Source organism: Cebus imitator, unplaced genomic scaffold (assembly GCF_001604975.1).
Source record: "Cebus imitator isolate Cc_AM_T3 unplaced genomic scaffold, Cebus_imitator-1.0 Scaffold401, whole genome shotgun sequence".
NCBI lineage: Eukaryota > Metazoa > Chordata > Mammalia > Primates > Cebidae > Cebus > Cebus imitator.
Window position 1 is genome coordinate 606,279 of NW_016107716.1, and position 25,026 is coordinate 631,304.

Consider the following 25,026-nt stretch of genomic DNA (forward strand, 5'->3'; position numbering starts at 1 on the left):
ATTTTAAGAATGAAATAAGGTAACAGATGAGTGTCAGCACATGGTGCATAACATGTTAGTTCTCAATGAACACTTCTCTTTTTCCTGTCGTTCCACCTCCCAAGCAGCTAAGTTGAAAAGACACTTCCTTTCTGTTTAAAATGCATTTATATGTTTATTTTCCTAGATAGTGATATATACCTAAAGGACAGATCTTGGAAGGTTTTCATTGACCTTACCTAATTCTTATTAATTACACAGAAAGACAACAGGATTCCTTCTTTGCTATCTTTCTTTATTACATTGAACAATATGTTGTCCAGATGGCATGTAGAGTAGCATCTTCCAAGTCATTTTTAAATGTTCTTCTTTTACTTATTGAAGAAGATTGCATATAGAGAAAATTGAATCAAACCCATGTCATTGAAATAATCTTAGCTTACATTACATTAAGGAGATTTCTATTGTTCAGACTAATAACTCTTCCACGAAAGAAGGCTGCCTTGGACAATGTGCATGAGTGAAGATTAAGAGTCATGGGAGTGGATCTTTGACCATGGGCCCTTAGTGACAGTAAAACAGTATTTTCATCTTAGCTTTGCTATTGGTAAAATACACAAAATAGTACTAGTTCTGCCCTCTCATTCTCAATTTGTGGATCAAATTAGGTATCTGTGGAAGCATTCTGAAAATTTTTGAATGCTATACAATTTTCAAGTTGGGATTATTGATACGACTTCTGAAGTTTAGGTGTTAATGAAAAGATTCATTTGAATCACTTGAAAATCTTTCCATAAAACAAATGCCAAGAGCTAAGTTCTCAACTTCTTTGGAAAGGGAGATGCATTTGGCAACAGGATAACGTGTCACCACCAAAATAATCCCCAATTTTACTGGGGCCAGAAGCCATAGGTATTACCTTCTAAATGTCTAAAACCCTCTGAGGCTGTTTCTCAACGTATCAGTTATAACTTGATAGCTTTTCACAAATCTCTTTTTCTCTACTTATTAATTTAAGTATTAATAGAGAATCTACTGTGTGCCAGATATTGTTCTAGGTACCTGAAATAAATCAGTGAATAAAACCAAGTTCCTTGCCCTCATACAATATATGCTACAGTGTAGAAAGCAAAACAATAAAAATAATCATAAGATTAAGTGTACAGTTTACCCTTGAACAAGATTAAGTATACAGTTGACCCTTGCATGTGGGGCTTAGGGGTGCCAACCCCACATGCAGTCAGAAATCCACATATAACTTTGGATGTCCTCAAAGCTCAATTACTGATAGCGTACTATTGACCAGAAGTCTTACCAATAACATAACAGTTGATTAACACATATTTTGTATATCATATACATTATACTCATGTGCTGTATTCTTACAATAAAGTTAGAGAAAAGAAAATGTTATTAAGAAACTCATAAGGAAGAGAAAATGTATTTATTAATCATTATGTAGAAATAGATCATCATAAAGGTCCCCATCCTCATCGTCTTCACATTGAATATGTTAAGTAGGAGGAGGTGGAAGAGGGGATGGTCTTGCTGTCTTAGGGGTGGCAGAGGAGGAAGAAAATCCGTGTGTAAGTGGACCCGTGCAGGTGAAACCTGTGTTGTTCAAGAGCCAACTGTATTCTACAGCACGTTAGCACATGATTAGTGCTATGGGGAAAAAATAAGTAGAAGAGTGTAAAGGGGATCGGGCATGCTGGGGAGCAGGGTTGCATTTCTGAAATGTATGGCCAGGATAGTCCTCTTAAAGAAGATCACATGTGAGCAAGAGGTTGAGAGAGGTGAGGCTGGAACATACGCATATCTGCAGGATAGGCATTCCAGGTTGGAGGAACAGCCAATGCTAAAGCCCCATGCAAAAGTGGCCCAGTGAGTAGGCCATGAAAGAAGCATGATTATGGGTCTCCCCAGATCTTTCTCACTCTTTACCGAAAGACAGGTTTTGAAATTAAAGAGAATATGATTGCCAGGCCAATGCGTAAGACATACATTGATGCCTTGTTTCTCTTGTATGTGCTTTCTCCACAGTCACATGACACAGGCAATCCCTTTTGACGACCCTCGGTTAGAGAGCTGCCAAATCATCCCTCCGGCTCCTCGGAAGGTGGAGATGAGAAGGGACCCCGTGCTGGGGTTTGGTTTTGTGGCAGGGAGTGAAAAGCCAGTGGTCGTTCGCTCAGTAACACCAGGTAAGTACCCAATCCCAGTCTTGGTTTCCTGGGACTGTCTGCCACATCCTGCCAGAATGACTACTATTCAGTCTCATAAGAGTCCAGGCTGTAAAAGTTGGATATGTTTTTTCAAAACTTGGATAGGCCAGAGGGATAAAAATGCCTCATCAAACTAGGTTTTAAACTGCCAAATCCATCATTATCACCTGACTCAAGAAAATACTGAGCCATCATCTATAATCATGGAAATGACCCACTTCTTAATTTATGAATGCAGACAATAAGAGGCAGGCACGGTACTGTATTACAGTAAGCCCATGATGAACTGCTTAGTTAAAAAAAAAAACAAAAAACAAAAAAACAGGAAGTGGTTACAGTAGGATTGAGTCGTTGGGGTAGTTGTATTATTTTACAAGTATGCATTCCCCCCCCCTTCTCATTAGAGGCAGAATAAAGGGAAATCCATACTCCATTGCTGTTGGGCTGGACCAGGTGATTGACATTGGCCAATGGCATATTAGCAAAGATGACATAAGCAAAGGCTTGAGACATGCTTTTGCTGTTGATCTTGTTTCCTGAGCTTCGGCCATGGCTATAAGAAGGGAGTGTTTAGCTGGGCACGGTGGCTTATGTCTGTAATCCCAGTACTTTGGGAGACCAAGGCTGGTGGATCACTTGAGGCCAGAAATTCGAGACCAGACTGGCCAACATGGCGAAATCCCATCTCTACTAAAAAGACAAAAAATTAGCCAAGCATGGTGGCACATGCCTGCCATCCCAGCTACTTGGGAGGCTGAGGCATGAGAATCACTTGAACCCAGGAAGGGGAGGTTGCAGTGAGCTGAGATTGCACTACTGTACTCCAGCCTGGGCAACAGAGTGAGATCCTGTCTCAAAAAGAGAGAGAGAGAGAGAGAGAGTTTTCTCCAGGTAGCTGTGACCTCTTCCATCTGAGTCCCATAATGAACACATGAGGCAACAGGCCCGCAGTGGGGAGCCAAGTACAGCCTCATCTGCAGTTTGGTACAGAGCTGTACAGCTAAGCCAGGCTGAAATCATCCAGTCTGCGGTTACCCTGAAGACCCATAACCATGAGAAGAAATGATCATTGGACACCTATTGAGCTTTGGGGTGATTTGTTATACAACAAATGCTGACTAATACAGTACATGTCAAATCTTTAAAATTCTACAACATTAGATATTAATGTACTTTCCCTTGATCACTCACATTAGAGTATACAGATGTTCCACTGTCAACACAGCTGAATACAATGGACTATGATACAATCAGCTGAAGTGGGCTGTCTTTGCCTTTGCAGAAACAATGTGCTTTTATTATTTATTTATTATATATGTATTTATATGCTTACTGTAATGGATTCATATTGGATTTATTTTCAGAAAAAAAGGAAATTATCTTCCATGTCCTATCTTTCCAGGATTTTGCAAATCAGTAACAGAGTTCAGCAGTAAAGTACTACACTTAGGAGCACAGACTCTGCCATCAGATTGCCTGAGTCTGACTCCTACCTCTGCCCCTTTTTAGACTTTTTAGCTTCCATGTGAAATTCCCTGCATTTCAGTTTGATGTAACTTCTCTACATCCTCTGTATAATGGGGATCAGAGTAGTATCTACCTTGTAGGGCTATGGAGAGGATACAATATATTAGAAGAGTGCTGAGTACATCCTGGTCTTTCCGTAGATGTTTATTTTTCTTGTTATCATTATTTAACTCTAAAAGGTTTGGCCAGTTGAGTCTCTCAATTAAGGGAAACAAAAGCCAACTAGCGTCTGGTATAGATGTTTAAATTTGATTTAATTTTTTATTTTTCATTATTTTGACATAATATGCCCCAGGGCAAGCAGCCCAAATAATTAACCACTTTAGACTTGTGTTATCTGCTAAAGTTTTTTATTTCATTAAATATAGGTCATATTTTAGGTCTCTGTGTAGGACTGTTGAGCTTGACACAATTGAGAATTCTCAAAACAGATTTGTTGCTTCTTTTGTTAACATGCTTTGTAAAACAAAAATAGAAACAATGTAGATAGTATAGAAGAGAAAGTAAAAAAAAAATAACAAACCTGAATTCCTACTACCAAGAGATAGCCATTATTGATGTAGACAGAGATAATGTGTATAGTAGAGATAATTCCATGCATACACAAGCACACATATGTATTACATATCAGATAATATATTTTATACATACATAAAACATATATGTAGATGCGTGTGTGTGTATGTACACACATTTTTCCTAAATGGAATAATATTTGGCATGCTGTTTTATAATATTGGGATACTCTAATACCTCTGATTATGAGATTATCCAAAGTATGTGTCTTCCCAGAAGCTGAATGGAGATTCAGAGTCTTATTTTTCTTTTTTTTTTGTATCATCTCACTGTTCCTACAACCTCTCTCCTTCTTTGCCCTCAGGTCTCCTTAGCGTCAAAGACACTAATACCTACTGTTATACAATTTTGAGAAGAGCAGAAAGAAAGTAAAAACAAAGGTCAAAGAGTACTATTTCCAATTATTTTTATGAGTGAAATTGCTGGTCATACAAGCTGTGTCTTTCATAAAAATGACTCTACAGAAGTACCAAGTGATTTCAGTGCGTGACTAGATCTTCTATAGTAGGCAATCCAGACTTCAAAGTGAAGGCCATGAGACGGTTCTCTTGAAGTGTGCCACTCTTTTGTATTTTGGATTGGACAGTGTGTTTCTTGTCCAGAATTCCTGATTAAAGTTGCTTGATTAGACAAGAATAGTTTCATTTGATCAAAATGCATAGGTCAAATGTAAGAGTGTGTTAATCTGAGAGTGGCTTTCTTATTAGAATAGTTAACATTCATCCTTCAGTTACTTTGAAAATTTTTCTGTATTTGACCAGCATTTGATTTCTAACCACTTGTTTGACTAAATTTGAGTGATTGCTTGCACATCATTTAATACTTACAGTAAGTTTCCCAAGTGTTTTTTCTGAATTCCTTATGTGTGCAAACACTGAATCCCACATCTGTAAAATGAATATTTTCTATCACTAATATGAGGACAAGTTAAGGTTCCCCTACTCTCTTACTTCACAGAAGGAAGACGAATTTATGCTACAGCTTAAGTGACATATATGCCTAGTGTCTGGGTGGTTAGAAAACAACTGAATTACTTTCAGTTCCATGTTCTGGTTATGAAGTGCTCATTTCAATTACTAAATGAAGTAATAGCAATAATATTTGAAAGATAACGTTTCAGCTGCACCTATCACCCGGTGTCAGACCTGTGGAAATATAGTTAAAATTATAGTACCATATGCTACCATATCAATATTTGGGAGGTAATTGCACATGTCTAGAGCTCAATCCAGGTAATTGTTTTTAGGTCTTACTTGAATACAGATGTATGCTTCACACAGATGTGATTTTAAGTTTATGTGTCAAGAGACCTGGCAGTGACTAGGTTCTGAATTACAGGAGCAAGTTCAAAGGAGACTCTGGCCATTCTAAACTTGCAAGTGTCCAAGCTAAGATCTAGACCTACCTTCAAGTCAAATCTTTAACCTGTGTGAATCTCAATTATCTTATTATATGGAAGGGATTATAGTATTCTGTGAAGTTACTAGGCCAAGAATTTAACCCATTGCCTTGTGCTTTCGAGAAATGCATTATCTCACCCTGCACCTCTGCAGGGTAACAAGATCCCCAGGTGATTCACCATAAAGTGTGAGAAGCGCTGCTAGACTGAGTCTCAACCTTGCTTGTAAAGTTTTAGAAAAATGTGGATGCCTGGGTCCCACCCCAAAAGATTCTTATTTAATTGGTCAGGGTACAGCCTCAGAAATGTCCAAAGAACACCCAAGTGTGGCTGTGTTTCGGTTTTGCTGATAGCACCATTTGCTCACAGTGAATCATGATCAGGGGAGGAGGCTTAAGATGGGTCGCCAATATTTTTCTTACCTGTGCTTCATTCTCCTTTGTCTCCAGGTGGCCCCTCGGAAGGCAAGCTGATCCCGGGAGATCAGATTGTAATGATTAATGATGAACCGGTCAGCGCTGCACCCAGAGAGCGGGTCATCGATCTGGTCAGGTGGGTGAGTCATTCACCTGTGTCCTGTCTGCCTTGAAGGCTGCTGCACAGTTCTGAGATCTGAACTAGCAGGGGAAGAGCCTCCTGTGGGACAGTTTAGGACAGAAACACAAGCCAACACATTCACATCATTGAAAATGCTGCTGACACTGACCTGTAGTATAAAAACACATGCTCCATAAACACAAAATACGTCATTGTCCACTCTCTGTTAACACTGAGGGTACATATGCTTCAGTTGAAAATTTTTATGACTCCTATATCCAAAGTTTGCATTTTATTCCTTCCAGAATTACTAACACATTGATTTTTCGTAATCAGGGAGATCAAAATGCAATACCTGAATTCACCATAAGTGATGAGTAATTTTATATACATAATCCCATGGATATACAAACATACAGTTCACTGATACTTCATATTCGACTAAGTGCTTCATTACTGAATTTTGAGATTATCTAATGTGGCGATAGGATGATTAGGTCAAGGCTAAGAGTTTATAAAACACACTTGGTTTATTGGTTTGGTTTTATTGTAGATATAAGTAGTTTGTTATGTGATATTCTTAATGGGGCACCAGAAAATGTATTTTGTGTTAAAAATATTGGTCAGGAACCCCCCTAGAAGCCCACTGGAGTTATACTTCCTTACTGAATTTACAGAAAAAGAGATCTTTACAAGTTTTTCAAATGAAGAAGCTGGGCCTATCATATGAATGTATTCATTCATGCTATGGGAGTGTTAAGGAATAAGGAGACATGACATTTGTCTTTTATAAACTGATATTTTCAACCAAGATTGAAGCCAAAGCTGAGGTTATCAGAACACTTTTCACTGAAGAGGGGATTTCCTAACATTTATGCCCAGTCATTACAAAAAGTATTAGGTTGGTGCAAAAGTAAGTGCGATTTTTGCTGTTCCAATCGTAAAAACAGCAGTTACTTTTGTACCAACCTAATCCGTCTGTACTTTGGGAAAGAGATTAAGTGGAGTATTTCTGGGGTCTTTCAGAGGAAGTTTTTTCTCAAGCCTAGTTCAGCTTTTGCTTCACAAAGAGGTTCTGGAGGGTCAAGAACTCTTGGAAAAACTGGGAGAGGGGCAAAAAGAGAAATAGAGAAGGCACTCACTTTTAGTATAAGCAGTCATCGCAGTTTTAGCATTTAAAAGGCCCATATCCCAGGAAAACCCCCTGTCCTGGAATGGTTGGTCACTGCTATGGTCTAAATGTTAGTGTCCCCCCAAAATTTGTATGTTAGAACCTAATACCCAATGTGATTTGTATTAAGAAATGGGGCCTTTAGATAAGTGATTAAGTCATTAGGTCTCTGCCGTCATGAATGGGATTAGTATCCTTATAAAAGGTTGAAGAGAATTGCCTTGGTCCTTCTCCCATGTAAAGACACAGTGACAAAATGCCATCTTTGAGTAATGGGGCCTTTACCAAACACCAAATCTTCTGGAAGATCTTGGACTTCACTTCCTCCAGAACTGTGAGAAATAAATTTCAATTATTTGTGAATTACCCAGTGTAAGGTATTTTGTTATAGCAGCTCTAACAGACTAAGACAGTCACTCTATTTCAGACTGGGCTTAATGGTCACTCTGCTTCATCTGGGCTTAGTTCCCAGTTGACTAGAAAAGTCATACCTTTACTTCTGGGGCATCCAGATCTCCAAAGAATGGTCTTACACAGGAGCAGACACTGAGACTTGTGTCATATTCACTGCATCAGGAACAAGATCTGGGAATGTCTCCAATCTTTCTATGGACAAGGGGAGCCAGAACAGGGAAAGATTCTGTATGTAAGAGCCCTTGGGGGGGAGCAGCAGTGTTCATTTGGAATAACTTCTCTCTTGAGATATGTGTGGGTGTCAGCAGGGGCACACCTCATCTAGGCAGGCTCTGAACCTGCTATTAGCTTGCATCCTGGAGTGCCATGTTTGGGCTTGATGGCAGAAGTTGCGTGGACATTTTGTTGTCCCCTAGGTATGCACCTCTGTGATTAGTACTATTGATTTCTGTGCTTGGAGGATGATAGAAGAAATAAAATGTCTATGTTTAGGTTGGCTGTGATTTAATTGCCTGCTGCAGGACAGTGACAGAGAAAAACCTATCTGAAAGTGTGATCATTTCCTAGCAATTCTTCCAGGGATATGTAAAAAGATTATTTACAAAGAAGATGTTTTCTTTCTGGTTTAATGCTTGTAGAAGAAAATGGCATATCTGTAAACAAAGCGATCTCTCTAGAACTTTACATATAATAAAAAGAGCCAGTTAAAAGAGAGGATGGCAAACAGCTCCAAGTTCAAATCCAGCCTGCCACATGTTTTTGCAAAGTCCCTGAGCTAAGAAAGGTAGGGTTTTTTTTTAACCATTTTTTTTTAGGTTAATTTTTTTTTATTATTTTTTTTCCCATTTATTAATTTTATTGCATTTTAGGTTTTGGGGTACATGTGAAGAACATGCAAAATTGTTGCATAGGAACACACATGGCAGTGTGATTTGCTGCCTTCTTCCCCATCACCTACATCTGACATTTCTTCCCTTGCTATCTCTCCCCAGCTTCCCACCCCCCACCCTCCCTCCCCTATTTCCCCACAACTGACCCCAGTGTGTAGTGCTCCCCTCCCTGTGTCCATGTGTTCTCATTGTGTATGAGTACTGCTACAGCAGACCTAAAAGTACCTGCCCAGCAGCTCTGAATGAACAACAACAGAGCTTGCAGCTCACCGTTTGAGCTCCTATAAAGAAGAGACCGTCTCCTCAAGCAGCTCCCTGACCCCTATATATCGAAAAAGACACCTCATAAAAGAGAGATCAGATTGACACTAGGCGGGTATCCTTCTGGGACAAAGATAGCAGAAGAAGAAAACTGGTAACAACCCTTGCTGTTCAGCAGCTGCTGCAGGTGAACCCCAGGCAAGCAGGGCCTGGAGTGAACCTCAGCAGACCTACAGCAGAGGGGCCAGACTGTCAGAAGGAAAACCAAGAAACAGAAATAACCTCATCATCAACAAACAGAACGTCAATCTGAAAGATTTGAGACCCAATCTGAAAGCCAACAACCGCAAAGTCGACAGGTGGATAAATCCTTAAAGATGGGAAGAAACCAGCGAAAAAAGGATGAAAACACCTGAAACCAGAACACCTCTCCTCCTAAAAGGGATCACAACTCCTCACCAGCAAGGGAACAAGGTTGGAGGGAGAACGAGTGTTTTAACCATTTTTTAAAAGTTGAAAAATATATTTTGTGAGACATGGAAATCATATACAATTCAGATTTTAGTATCTATAAATATTTTGGTGGGTATAGCCATGATTGCTCATTTACATTTGATCTATGTCTGCTTTCCTGCTACAACAGCAGAGTTGAGTAGTTGCAACAGAAACTATCTGACTCACAACCTTTTCACTCTTATTAAACCACAGTGTTAAAATAATGTATGTCTCACTAATGAAAATGATCACACATTAGAAAATATTCCTATAGACCGGGCGCAGTGGCTCAAGCCTGTAATCCCAGCACTTTGGGAGGCCGAGGCGGGTGGATCATGAGGTCAAGAGATCGAGACCATCCTGGTCAACACGGTGAAACCCCGTCTCTACTAAAAATACAAAAAATCAGCTGGGCATGGTGGCGCGTGCCTGTAATCCCAGCTACTCAGGAGGCTGAGGCAGGAGAATTGCCTGAACCCAGGAGGCGGAGGTTGCGGTGAGCCGAGATCGCGCCATTGCACTCCAGCCTGGGTAACAAGAGCGAAACTCCGTCTCAAAAAAAAAAAAAAAAAAAAAAAAATCCCATTTTCTGAGCCACTAAGGAAATTGGGAAAAACACTCATCATTTTGATAACACTGTAAATTTCTCTCTTTAAAAATTGGCATCCATTTACTGGCTTTAGTGGTGTAGTCTTGTTTTGTTCCTTTTACCCCATCACAGCATGTGTTCATGGATCATTTTTTGTTCCCAGATACATTTGTTTCTTGGCGGATTATTTTTCTTATCATTGGGTTACTCTATTATAGAAAAGTATTCTTTTCTTGTGAAAATGAAAAAATTTCGCAGAAACCAATTTACTACTATACTAACGACATTTTGGTTTTTCATGTAGTCTCGAAAAGCTATAATTGCTGCACTGAAATTAGATGAGTTCTGTTCACTTCATAGTCTTCTAAGTTGTTAACTCTAGCTCAGACTTTATAGTGTTTGAGGAACAAAATCTTTGAAGAATCCATGCCCTTTACAAATTACCATATCTTTCTTCTTTAAAAGTATCTAAGAATGACTTTCTTTTCACAATTAGACTAATTACCTTGAAGCACTCTCCAAAATTTTATTTTTAAGAAGTAAGGAGTATTACTTCCCATAGAATCATTATGAATTGTGCCCTGCCTTCCCACTCCCAAGGCTGGCTGGCCCAATTAAATTCATTTGACTTCCACAAAGAAGTATTGAGGATTAACAGACATCATGTAAGGCACTGAGCATATATAGATACATAGGCATAATTCTTGCCCTTGAGGAGAAGACTTCTATCTAATTAATTTCCCTATATTTATGACAGGACAAGGTTGTTGACGAGGGTAGTATTTGGTAGGAATGTTTGGTGGAGATGGATGGTGTGTTAAAGGATGTTATTGATGGTAGTAAAGAGTAACCATCAACGCGAAGTGAAAGAGCAGGTTTATGCATGAGAAGGGAGTTGTAAAATAGATCTTTTCTTTGACCCTGAAAACCCCAGAACTTCCTGATGAACACTCACTTTCCAACCTGCAGATATTTAAAAAATCCATTGCCTAGATGGCTGTCCTGAATCACAACCTCAAAATTTGGTCCTTCAAGGCAGCAACATAAATCTACTAGCTGCTGTTAGACTAAGTGCAGGAAACTTTTTGGATTAGAGATGCAATTGGGAACCTGGTAAATGCCATATACCTTTCACTCCATCCAGAAAAACTCACATGTATACAAAGTTCTGCATACAATATTAGAATGTTTTTTGATCCCCTAAACTTAGTCCCAGTTTTAGAGCCGGTGTAGCAGACTCTGAGAAAGCTGTCTGCCTTCCTCCCCCTTCCTCAGCACCAGATGCTAACATTGAAGAGTCAAGCACATAAACAACTTGATCTTATCCTTTTCTATCAGGGCAGTTGAAGTGGAAAATTGCCCATCCCATAATAAGAAGGTACAGTGGTCAAACTGGAGACTAATTCCCCATTGTCCCAACATCTGTAACAGGGCAGCTAACTATCCTTCCCTCTGCCTTCTGCCACTACTTATGTTGATTATTCCTGCTGATCTAATTGATGAGCAGTGTTATAGCTATGGCTATTTATCTACAGAGGGTTGCTCACATCTGCCAGACATGTCACCCTTCTGTCACTAATATCCTGGGAATTGGAGAGCTTTCCTGGGTAACAATAGTGTTCTTTCAATAAGAAAGTAACTGTAATAAGAAATAAGAATAAATGCTAGGGGAGCGACATTAATAAGGTGGCAAAATGAGGTTCCCCATAGGTATCCCCCACAGCAACTATAATCTGGCAGCCACCTATGGACAAAAGTGGCTTTGTGGGAGCTTTGAGATCCAAGTTGGTCACTAAACCCTGGTGCAGCCCAAGACCAAGGAGGGCCATTTTGAGAAGGCAGACCCACCGAGGCCTTGGTGGCAGACTCACTGACTATGATCCCAAATACAGACCCAGAAACAACCACATCCCCCTGTGGAGTTGGCTGCAGTCCTATTTGGCCTTGGTCCTACAAGGGGCCTACAAAGAGTCATACCTACTTGGGCCTTGGGTAACAGATCTGCTGACCTTGGCCCCAGTTGTAGACCCTGAAGTAGCTTGTGACCAAGCTCCAGCCTCTCTCAGCCATTGCCTGGGAGCAGTCCCACCTGTCCAGGGACCTGCTGGGAAACAGGCCAGTTCATACCCCCAGAGGTAGGCCTGTACCTTTTGAAACATCCCTGTAATTCAGCTCCAGCCTCTCTCAGCCATAATCTAGGAGCAGTCATGCCCACCCAGAAACCCTCTGGGATGCATATTCATTTGTGTCCCCTCAGGCAGGCCTACTGATCTCTATCTGAATGTGGACCCTCAAGTGGCCCTATAACCTGGGTCTAGCTCCTCTCAGCCATGGTCAGGGAGTGGCCCTGCCTGTCCAGGGCTCCAGAAGGAGACAGGTTCCTCTGTTCCCTAGAGGCAGACTTGCCAACCTTGATGCAACTGCAGATCCCAAAACGGCCCTGAAACTCAATTTCAGCCACTCTCATCTGCTGTTCAGGAGCAGTCCTGCCTCCCTGACCCCACCCAGGGATCTGCTGAGTCATATGCCCATTTGTGCCATCACAGACAGGCCTGCCAGCCTTGGTCCAACTACAGATCTTAAAGTAGCACTGTGATCCAGCTCCAGCCCTTGCACAGCCACAGTCCTTCCCACCCAGGAAACCATGAAGAAGCATGTCCATCTGTGTCCCCAGAAGCAGGCCTGTGGATCTTGATCTTGACTGTGGACCCTGAAGTAGCCCTATGACTCATTTCCAGCCCCTCTCAGCCACAGTCTAGGACCAATTCTTCTTACTCAGAAACCCACCCAGTGGTCCAGCAGTAACTGTCCCAAGGATCTGGTGGAAGCCACAATGATCTGTGTACCTAGTAACAGGCCCATGATCTGTGGAAACTTGTCCTAGCACCAGCCCAATTAATGAGGAACCTAGAAGTATTCCAGTCCACTCAGGGAGGAGATAGGATCCATGCTCTCCCAAGGCTTTCCCATTGCAAGACCCCATTATAGATCTAGCGGTAGTCACATGATCTACCTCTACAGTAATGGCAGAGGCAATCTCATCAGTCAACAAGAGAAGGTCTTTACCTGCTGAAACCAGCCTATAAAGACTGGAAGAGGGCCAGTTATGGTTACTCACATCTGTAATTCCAGTACTTTGGGAGGCCAAGGCAGGTGGATCGCTTCAGATCAGGAGTTTGAGACCTGCCTGGTCAACATGGTGACACTCAGTCTCTACTAAAAAAAAAAAAAAAAAAAAAAAATGAGCCTGCTGTGGTGGTGTGAACCTGTAGTCCCAGCTACTCTGGAGGCTGAGGTGGGATGATCACTTGAACCCAGGAGGCAGAGGTTGCAATGAGCTGAGATCACACCACTGCACTCCAGCCTGGGCACCAGAGCAAGACTCCATCTTTAAAACAAACACACACGACTGAAAGAGATGTTTGCCCCCTCAAATGCACAGATACCAATTCAAGGCTATATGAATCATGAAGAATCAAGCAAACACGACACCCCAAAAGGAAACTATTAAGGCTTCAGTAAACAGCCTCTAAGATATATAATTTGAGATACATAAATTGCATGAAAAATAATTCAAAATAATCACCTCGATGAAGCTCAGTGGGATATAAGAGAACGCAGACCACTAGGCAAAAACAAACAAACAAAAAAAATACATACACAAAATAAAATGTTTAATAAAGAAATAAAGGCCAGGCATGGTGACTCGCGCTTGTAATTCCAGCACTTTGGGAGGCCAAGGCGGGCAGCGGCTTCAGCTCAGGAGTTAAAAACCAGCCTGGGCAACATGGCAAAACCCCATCTCTACAAAAAAAAATACAAAAATTAGTCAGGCATGGTGGCCTGTACCTGTAGTCCCAGCAACTTGGGAGGCTGAGGTGGGAGGATGATTTCAAGCCAGGAGGCAGAGGTTGCAGTGAGCCAAGATCACACCACTGTACTGTAGCCTGGGCAACAGAGCCAGACCTTATTTCAAAAAAAAATAAAAGAAAAAAGGAAAGGAAAAGAGAGGAGAGGAGAGGGGAGGGGAGGAGAGGGGAGAACCATTAAAAAGGACCAAATGGAAATCCTAGAGCTAGAGCATACAGTGACAAAACTGAACATTTTAATAGCTTCAACAGAAAACTCAATTATGCAACAGAATCAGTGAATGTGAAGATAGGCTATTTGAAATTACCCATTTAGAGGAACAGAAAGTAAAAAAATCAAAAAGAGTAAAGGAAGCATACAAGACCTATGAGATACCATTAATTGAATGAATATATGCATTATGGGAATATTAGAAGGAGAAAAGGAAAAAAGGGAAGAAAGCTTATTTAAAGAAATAATAGCTGAAATGTCCCAAATCTTGAAGGGATATGGACATCCAGATTTATACAAATCAAAGGATCTCAAGGAGAATCAATTCAGACTGCTCTAAGCCACATTATAACTAAATTGCCAAAAGCCAAACACAGACATAGAATATTGAAAGCAACAAGATAAAAGCTACTTGTCACATACAAGAAAACTCTTATAAAACTATCAGTGGATTGCTCATCAGAAACCTTGCAGGCCAGGAGTGGATGATATATTCAAAATGCTGAGAAGAACTGCCAACAAAGAATACTTAGCCAAGGGCAGTGGTACCTACCTGTAGTCTCAGCTGTTTGGGAGGCTCAGGCTAGAGGATTGCTTGAGCCCAGGAGTTTGAGAACAGCCTGGGCAATACAGTGAAATCCCATCTCAGAAAAAGCTGTCCTTCAGAAATAAAAGAGAGAGAAAGATATTCCTAGATAAACACAAGCTGAAGGAGTTCATTGCCACTATTTCTGCCTTAGAAGAAATGCCACAGGGAGTTCTTCAAGTTGAAATGAAAGGATGCTACGTAACTACCTGAAAACATATGAGAGTATAAATTTCACTGATAAAGGAACTGCATAGTTAAATTCAGAGTACTCTAATACTGCAATGGTAGTGTATAAATCACTTTTAACTACAGTATGAAAGTTAAAAGACAAAAGTATTAAAAAATAACTACAGCTACAACTTGTTAATGAAAATACAGTATGTGAAGTATTACATCAATAACATATAATTTGGAAGGAGGGGAAATTAAAAGTGTGGAGTTTTGTATACAATTGAAATTAGGTTATTATCAGCTTAAAATTAACTGTTATAACCATAAGGTGTTTTATGTAAGCCTCTTGGTAACCACAAAGAAAAAACTATTAGTAGATACACAAAAGATAAAGAGAAAGGAATCAAAGTATATATTTAAAAATATTAACAAATCACAGGGGTACACAGGAAGAGAGGATGAAAGTGACAAAGGCACTACAAAACAGCCTGAAAACAATTAACAAAATAACAATAGTCAAACAATAGTTAGTTTGTTCAATAGATAGTTTGATAATACTCAAACCTTTCTATAATGGGAACTGTAGAAGGAGAAGAAAGACAAAAGGGGCCAGAAAGCATATCTTTAAAAATAATTCCTGACAAATGAGATTACATCAAGCTAACATCATCTGCACAGCAAAGGATACAGTCAACAAGATAAAAGGACAGCTCATAGGATGGAACAAAATATTTGCAAACTATTCATCTGACAAGGTATTAATAATAATAATATATAAGGAGCTCAAATAGCTGAATAGGAAAAGAAGAATAGTCCAATTAAAAGTGGGCAAAAGATCTGAATAGACATTCCTCAAAAGAAGACATAAAAATGACCAACAGGTATATAAAAAATGCTCAACATCACTAATCACCAGAGAAATGCAAATCAGAATCACAATGAGATATCATCTCACTGCAGTTAAAATGGCTTTTATTAAAAGACAGGCAATAACAGATGCTGGAGAGGACGTTGAGAAAGGGAGGCCTCATACTATCAGTGTTGGTGGCTATGTAAACTAGTACAGCTACTAGGAAATACAATATGGAGGTTCCTAAAAAATACTACTAGATATATATTCAAAATAAAGGAAATCAATATATCAAAGAGATATCTATACTCTCATGTTTACTGCAGCACTATTCACAATAGCCAAAGTATGAAATCAACCTAAGTGTTCATCAATGGATGAATGGATAAAGAAAATGAATGTAGTATATATACACAGTGAAATATTATTCAGCAATAAAAAAGAAATCCTTTATTTGCAGCAACATGTATGGAACTCCAGGTCATTAGGTTAAGTGAAATAAGCCAGACACAGAAAGACAAATATTGCATGTTTTTATTCATATGTGGCAGCTTAAAAATTGGATCTCAGAAAGATAGAGAGTAGTTGATAGTTGCCAGTGGCTGAGAAGGATGCAGTGGAGGGAGGGATAGAGAGATTAACAAATGGGCACAAAAATACAATTAGATGAATAAACAAGACCTAGTGTTTTATAGATCAGTAGAGTGACTACAGTTAATAGTAATATATTGTATATTTCAAAATAGCTAGAAGAGAATTATTCAAGTGTTTCCAATATAAAGAAAAGTTAAATGTTTAAGATGATAGATATCCCAATTACCCTAATTTGATCTTACTCATTATATGAATATATCAAGATATTACATGCACCCCCAAAATATATACATCTATTATGTATCAATAAAAAAAGCTTATTAAAAAATTATAATAGTGGAAAACTTTTCCATTGTGGGGATAGATAGCAACACTTAGTTACAGGAAGCATATAGATTTCTAAATCAAATTTAATCCAAAGGCTGGACATGGTGACTCACACCTGTAATCCCAGCATTTTGGGAGGCCAAAGTGGGAGGATCACTTGAGGCCAAGAGTTTAAGACGAGCCTGATCAACATAGTGAGACCTTGTCACTACAAAAAAAAAAAAAAAATTAAATTAGCTGGGTGTGGTGATACACACCTGTAGTTCCAACTACTGGAGAGGCTGAGGCAGGAGAATCAGGTGAACCCAGGAGCTGAGGCTGCAGCGAGCTATGATGGCACCACTGCACTGCAGCCTGGGTTACAGAGAGAGATCCTATCTCAAAAATCAAATCAAATCAATCCAAAGAGGAGTACACCAAGACATATATTAATCAAGCTACTGAAAATCAAAGATAAAGAAAACATTTTGAAAGCAGCAAGAAACTAGAAACACATCATATTAAAAGGAGTGCCAATACCACTGTCAGCGATTTCTCAGCAGAAACCCTACAAATCAGGACCTAGTGGTCGAAAGCGGGTCAAGTCTAATGATGTGGCACATTAAGTTTTCCCTACTTCGTGTGCCCAGCAAATGACAGAGCTATAATTAGACTTTAGAACCTGAGTCTTACCTTCTATGCCCAGTAGACACACTCCATTTTTGGAATATACACAGGTAGTGTGTCTCCTCTCCCAGGATTGCTAAGCAGTTGCCTTGATTTTAGTAGGGAATTCTCAGGAGTAACTGCTTATTGCATTTGGTGGGAGATTGGCAAAATGATTCAGAGCAAAATAGACCATTTAGAAGGGATCCATGTAAAAATTAGATCTTAGCACACTTGTCTTTTTATCAGCCCCTCCTCATCAGAATTATAATTGAAAGTCAAATCAGATCATGTTCCAGGGGCACTCTGTCTGCGGAAGAATACATTAGAAAGATCGCCTTCCTGTCTAATGTTAGCTGAACTTAGGTGCACCATGATGCTGCTTAGTAAAATAACAAAGCAGAGCCAGGTGCAGTGGCTCACACCCATAATCCCAGCACTTTGGGAGGCCAATGGGGTTGGAACACGAGGTAGGGAGTTCGATACCAGCCTGAACAACATAGTGAAACCCTGTTTCTACTATAAATACAAAGATTAGCAGGGCATGGTGGCACGTGCCTATAGTCCCAGCTACTCGGGAGGCTGAGGCAGGAGAATCACTTGAACCTGGGAAGCAGAAGTTGCTGTAAGCTGAGATTGCACCATTGCACTCCAGCTTGGGCGACAGAGTGAGACTTTCTCTCAAAAAAAAAAATGATATCTACCAAGCATCTGACACATAAAATATGCACAGTGATGTATAATATAATAAGGCCTTATTATATTAAGACCAGCAAGCAACTCCAGAAACAGCTCTGTGGTGTGCTGACACTACAAATTGTAATCTCACCTTATATCATCTACATGCAGTGTACATGTTTTCTGGTAATTGCAAATTATAGAGTCTGAGGAGAAAGAGGCTGGTGATCCTAGAAAATGGAAAGCGTGAGAAAACATTATAACAAGGCTAAAGTTAAAAAAGGGATTTGGGAGCATAGTTCATAAAAGCTATAATTATATGTAATGATGGAAATTAATAAGAAAAATGGCTTCACCCAAATTATCTTAATGTCCTTAGATTTTGTTAATGACAATCTCCCACTCACTTATTAAGTCTGTTCACTACTGTAGATGCTTTTATACAACTCATGTTTGGAAAATGAATGTTAAAGATTAAAGAATCAGAATAAATTTCAAATTAGGGCTTGTTTTCAATGATCTCATATGGTTGTCACTACTGAATGTCTTAACATCTTATATTAAGAAAAAAATGGAAGGAGGTAATTATTGAACCAATGCCATGTTCTGTTCATCCTTTGGAACTACAAATTTGCAAAATATTTTTCTCTAAGTACGTGAAAAGACAAAAAGAAGTCATCTTGGCGAGGCTGTACATTTTCCTTGTGGTCAGATCATGCCCAGAACCAAAGTATAAGCCTTATTCCCTAGAGAGAATGGAGAGTTATGGGAGCTTACAGCGAAATCTATTTTTACAGATAACACAGTGGGTAGGTGTGGTGGGCAAGAATCTCAGGCCACATACTCAGATGTGAGAGAAATGTAACATTATTTATATATTATCTATAATAATCTAATATTTATTTCAAATCCCCATTTCAGTGTATGTTCAATTCATCCTGTTTTCCCTAGTGCTGAGTCGACCTTTAGAGGGGTTGTTTTAATGAGAAGAGGTATTGGGAAATGTGAAGTGTATCCACTCCTTGGTCACATCGTCTGTCCTACCAGAGCTTGCTGAGATATATTTGTACCCACCTGTTCTGTCTTTGACTAGTCACCTAGAAAGGAAGCCAGCGTGCACCCCTTGTTCACCATTGTCAACTCTCCCTTAGCCATTTCTCTGTCATCTTGCATGCACTTGCCACTCCTGAGCCATTTTGGGACGTAGGATAATCTCTGGAGTTGATTTCCTCCAGAATCGTGTCACCTGCCCAGGGTTCTGACCAGGAATGAAGGCACAGGTTGCTGTGCTCTTTAATTCTTCAAGGCTATCTGGGGGTTCCCAATTGGTTCTTCCTGGAGAATCAGCTTCTGAAAAGATGGGGAGCATGCCTGTCCTTTCACAGGCAACTATGAGTCTGGGCCCTTTGCTTGTTCTGTGGTTCACCTCGTTTTCCCCCGTTCTTAGACTAATTCCCATTCAAGGGAGGAGTAAGCTTTACTCCAGTTTATGTAATACCCATCTGTATTAGTCCATGTTCATGCTGCTAATAAAGACATACCCAAGACTGGGTAATTTATAAAGAAAAAGATGTTTAATGGACTCACAGTTACACGTGGCTGGGGAGGCCTCACAATCATGGCAGAAGACAGAAGGTGAAAGGCATGTCTTACATAGCAGCACACAAGAGAGAATGAGAGCAAAGCAAAAAGGGAAACCTCTTATAAAACCATCAGATCTCATGAGACTTATTTACTGCCACAAGAACAGTACAGGGGAAACTGCCCTCGAGATTCAATTGTTTTCCAGCAGGTCCCTCCCACAATACATGGGAATTATGGGAGCTACAATTCAAGATGAGATTTGGGTAGGGACACAGCCAAACCATATCAGCATCCTAGCTTACAGTTTTTACACTTAAGTTTCTAAAACCTAGATATTTATTTACTTTCTTCTGTAACAACCCTTTCCTGGAGTAATGAGTCTTATATGATCCAGCTGACCAAACAGTCAAAGAAATAGAGCTGCTATAGCAGAGTAAAGGAATGAAGGATATGGGGGTGGGAGGGAAACTTTGGTGACTATTTCAAAATATTGTCCTGCTACCCAATGAAAAGACATGTGGGGTAGAAGTCAGAAAAATCTGAGTTCAGGTTCTACCTCTGTAATGTATTAGCTGTTTGTGACTTGCACAAGAAACTTAATTTATATAATCCTGTTTCCTCACCTATAACATGAAGACCTATCTTACACAATTGTTGGAAGAATTAGATAAAACACGGTAAGTAAAGCTCTTAGCAGAGTAAGGGCATATAGTCAGCTCTTAATAAATTTGAATCATCATTGTCCTTATCAAGATTATTATCAGCAGCATCACGATAGCTGAATTATCATAAGCAAATTGCTTAAGTCTCAGGGTCTTTAGTCTCCTAGTATATAAATGTGACTAAGAATTTGTACTTCTAAGCCTTTGTCTCAGCATTGAATGAGATGATGTACATGAAGCACTTTGTCACCCGTAATAAGTTAGGTCATTGTGTCAGATGCTGTCATTACTGCTCTGGAAATTGCAGGGTAGGGGATTGGAGCACAAGCCTGGGTATCCAATCAAAACCAAAGAGAGGAACGTGGGTAGAAATTCAAGACTTTCAGGATGAAGATAACTTGAAAAGCGATCAAAAAGCCCTGAGAATCAGGGTTTGTAAACGTTACCTAGATTCACCCTTGGGGCACTGAAACTGAGAGTTTGGCAGTGAACTTGACTTTGGGGACACGTAGGTGTGCGGCAGTGTGACAACACAGTGACAGGAACAAGAGTGATTTCAGTGTTGTATCATATATGGGTGAAGGAGATGTGAAGAGATTCAGGGACCATTGGCATGTGCCCTATTTGGGTTGAGGTTAGGTTAGGAATGACTTAAATCACGTATGAACAAACTTTTCTCTAAAAAGGACCAGATAGTAAATATTTTATGCTTTGCGGGCCATAAGGTCTCTGTCACAACTTAATTCTGCCATTGTAGTGCAAAAACAGCCATAGATGATATTAATATATAGACAAATGATTGTGGCTGTATTCCAATAAAATGTTACTTACAAAAATGGGGATGCGGAGAGGGCAAATTTAGCCCACAGGCCTTGTTTGTTGCCCTTTGACCTGAACCAATGAAGCTTAAAGAGACCAACCTGAAGATAAGAGTATATAGAGGCAGATAAATGAAGCAGAGGCTTTTAGCTAGAACTAATAATGACAATAAAGCAAATATTATGAACTCTCTGGCCACCTAAAATCTTTTTTGGAAAGTGGACAGAGAGGAAAAATAATAAGCAAACAAACAAATGATAAACACCACAGACATCTGTGATGGCTTCCATGACCCTTTGTAATCTACCCCCTAGGGTGGCTTGTACCTATATTTTTACTCACTGGAAGGGATGTACACCTTCATTATAATCTATATAACACAATGTTATCACTGTTTGCAAACTTGTCTTTCTCTGTCATAATTCTGTATGTTTCCTAATGATCATGGCCAATATTAGGGTAGCTCTGTCTTGTAACAAACCCAAAACTATATAGAGTGCCCGTCACAATAGGAGTTTGTCAATCACATGAAGTCCATAATGGGTCCTCCCGATTGGTAGACAGCTCTCCTTCAGAGGGTAATCCAGAGAACCAGCCCAGACCTTCTTCATTTTGTGACTCTTCTATCTTCAACACAGAGCTCCCAGTTTGTTCTTGTCAAACTGGCAGAAGGGGTAGATGATACAAGGATACATGGAAGGGTTTTACAAAAGAGGTGTACAACACTTTTCCTCCCCTTCCTTTGGCAAGAAACCAGCCATATGGGTGAGCCTAGCTGCCCAGGTAGCTAAGCATTGTGGAGCTGTGTACCCCGGCAGTGCAGGGAGCAGTTTAGCTGAGCACATTGTCAGTCTCTGCACAGATTCGGTTTTATTAATTATGTTAGCCTCCATGCCTTCCACTGTACTCACAATAGAATTAGAAAGAAAGAATTGTTTGCCGAAAGAACCATAAAAGTAAATTTAACACTACCCATGTTTAAAAAGATTACTATAATTTATTTGTTATTCTTGTAATGAAATCTAAATTAGTTGATAGACTTTTCAACACTGTACCTGCAGAAGGTTCATTGCTCATTTCCTGCTTTTTCATATGCATTGGTTTTAGCCTTGACCTCATATTTTTCAAACACCTCCATCACTTCATCAGTGTTAAGTATATTTTCTCCATCTGCCTCATTTTTACTAACCTTTAAGTTCTCAACCCCTTTATGTCACCTTAGACTCCATTCATGAAATGAAGTATTTGCTAAATTGTTCAAATTACTATTCTGGAATTAACCTGCATTTAACCTTCCCCCATGCTGCCTAATCCAGTGTCAGATCATATACCCAGCATAATCAGAGCCACATTTATCCCCATCAACCTCTAATTTCACATTAAACTCAATAACCTATATTTCCTCTGGGAAAATGCAGTGTTTACTGCCCTTTGGTGTGGGGTTGTATTTATGCATTATGTGCATGATTTATATGTGAACTTGCAGATTAACAGCCTCCTGTCTCCTGACTGAATCCACATCCAAGCTATGTAGTTTCCTTGCATCCGATTCCTGTACTGTACTTAAGATGCAGAGATGTGGTGGCTTGAAATAGACATGCATCTGAAAGAGACAAGATCATGGCCTTACACCAGGGATTTCCCAACCTGAACCTGTGGCACCTTTAGGGTCCTCATCCCCCAAATGGTTGGGAGGTAGGACTATAGGCACTCCATGAGAGACCATTCATTATTGTACAGGTCTGTCCTTCAATGGAAGGACATTTAACATCTCTGATTCCATCCACTAATCCTGGTGGTGATCCCCAATCATTGGGGTATGCCTCCACTCTGTTGAGAACCATTGGAGATGATCACTATAAAAGCTTTATAGCTTAAACATACTATGATCAGTAGAAGATGCATCTCACTGTTTTCTTGAGGATAGAATTTTCAAATTCCTGTAGATGAATGGTTCCCCAATGGTGGGAATGTTCCAAAATGGCAGCACATTTATGAAATTGTTGAGAAGAGAGGAGATCTACTCTCTCCCTACCAGGAATCCCGATAATGTGCTAGCAGAGACTACCATCTTCATAAATGAGATACTAAGGCAGTAGGGTTTAGTAATAAATGGGATCTTCAAAAGAGTCTTGGCTTGTATGTCTATAGGATAAGGCAGAAAAGGATTCCTTGAAAAAGCAAGATACAAACAAAAAATGGATTTTGTACTCCCTTGCCACCCTTTTGCTAGTGTGTTTTTTCATAAACTCAGAAGCTGCTGAAAGAGGCACTTGAACCAAATTTTTTCTTAAAAGATAAAAGGAAGCAGCCACCATTTATTAAGCCCTCCTCTGGAAAGTATACACCAAATCCTCACACATCTCTGTGAGGGGGGTAATTGGACTGATTTGTGGTTGAGGAAACAGGATTAGACAAGTGCTGACTGTGTACCGGACTCTACTAGTGAGCTCTATAATTTGCTGAAGGTCAGTTGAGCAATACTTGATGAGGCCAGGAGGTAAATCCAGTGTCTATCTGTATACGTACGTTCTCTTACACCATGCTGCCACTCAGGGTGAAAGGAAGTGAATAGAGGAAAAACAAGGTGAGTTTTAGGAAAGAAACTAGTCTCATCTCTTTTCCCAGATGTAGCTCAGGGAAAGAGAGGCCCTAGATGTGATATTAAAGGTCCAAGTTGACTTTCAGAAGTCCCCTTCCAGGAACCCTTAGACAATGTGTGGCTAATCTGCAGTAGCTGGTGTGGATTAACCACCAGAGGACCCTCCTGAATGGTGACAGCTGAGTAGCAGTCTCTAAAACGTTGTATGACCTAGGCGAGGGGGAAAAAGTCCCAAGACATAACTAAGAATACATTTCCTATCATCCTGTTGGGCAGGGGCTCAGAATAGAGATAGATTCTTTAGAAAAATTAAGAAATGAGATATTTCTTACTACTAGTGTTATGGGTAAACATTTTGTACACACAACATTGTTTTGTTTTTTAACGTTAGACAAAATACAGAAGCCTGGAAAGCAGTAACCTTTTTTTCACTCTGAAATTCATTTTGATTCCACATACAGACATAGGAGCTCATGTCTATCAAATCGGGCTTATTCCAATGACACTTCATTTTTATTTCAGCATCCTCTCTTATTCACATTCGATGGAGTTTAAATTAGTCTTTATTATGGGTACCAAGTTATTTACCACCATGTAGTAGACATTAAAAAGCAGTTAATAAACCACTTGATAACAACTTAAAAGATAAAATATACATTCATTTCTTCTATGTGGTACATATGTTAGAGAGGTATAAAAAATTTATAAAGCTTCTCATTAGACAGAAACAATTGTAGTATATTATTATTCCAAATAAGATTTCACTTTCACATCAACATCTTTGCTCTTTAAAAAAATTCTGAGTATTTCACACTTAAACAACTAAGACAAAATTTGTTACCAATTCTGGGTCAAAAGATTTGTTATTTTTCCCCCATGTAAGAAATTATCACTGTTAAACATTCTTCTTTATCTTTTAGCTCCTTACTGTTCTATTTATATTTTTATGAACAAAATAGTCTATATGTCTGTGTCTAATAAATGGGATAGCTTTGTGGGCTGAGGGGCATTCTTGGATTTTTATAAGAAACACGTCAGAGCTGAATTGATCACATGCTCTGAAACTCTCCCCCAGGGTGTTTTCATTTATATTTAATGTTAAATGAAGGATATTAGAAGTGGAACAGACTGTTTGTCATTGAATGCAATCAGCAGTATCAGCTCACTTTGAATTCCAGAAATGCCATTTGGAATGTTCTTTTTGGTAGAACACTTCAGGGTATCTGGGTAACATGGAGCTTGATCATTTCAAAACTGAATAACCAACCGCAATAACAAAGGAAACCACTCGGGATTTATAATAAAAAGTACCAAATTTGGAGAGAGCTTCTAAAAGTGTGAAAAAAATTTTTAAAACCACAC

At 39.6% G+C, this 25,026-nt stretch overlaps 1 protein-coding gene across 3 annotated transcripts in view; it reads left to right on the plus strand.

Moving 5' to 3' along the window:
- Window positions 1-25,026, plus strand: part of FRMPD4 (FERM and PDZ domain containing 4) — a 571,680-nt gene that overhangs the window by 443,386 nt on the left and 103,268 nt on the right. For all 3 annotated transcript variants that reach the window (XM_037731464.1, XM_017508807.1, XM_017508806.1), the window contains exons 3-4: window positions 2,023-2,183; window positions 6,156-6,258. In XM_037731464.1, coding sequence (XP_037587392.1) covers window positions 2,023-2,183; window positions 6,156-6,258 — 264 coding nt within the window. The remainder of the gene's footprint in view (window positions 1-2,022; window positions 2,184-6,155; window positions 6,259-25,026) is intronic.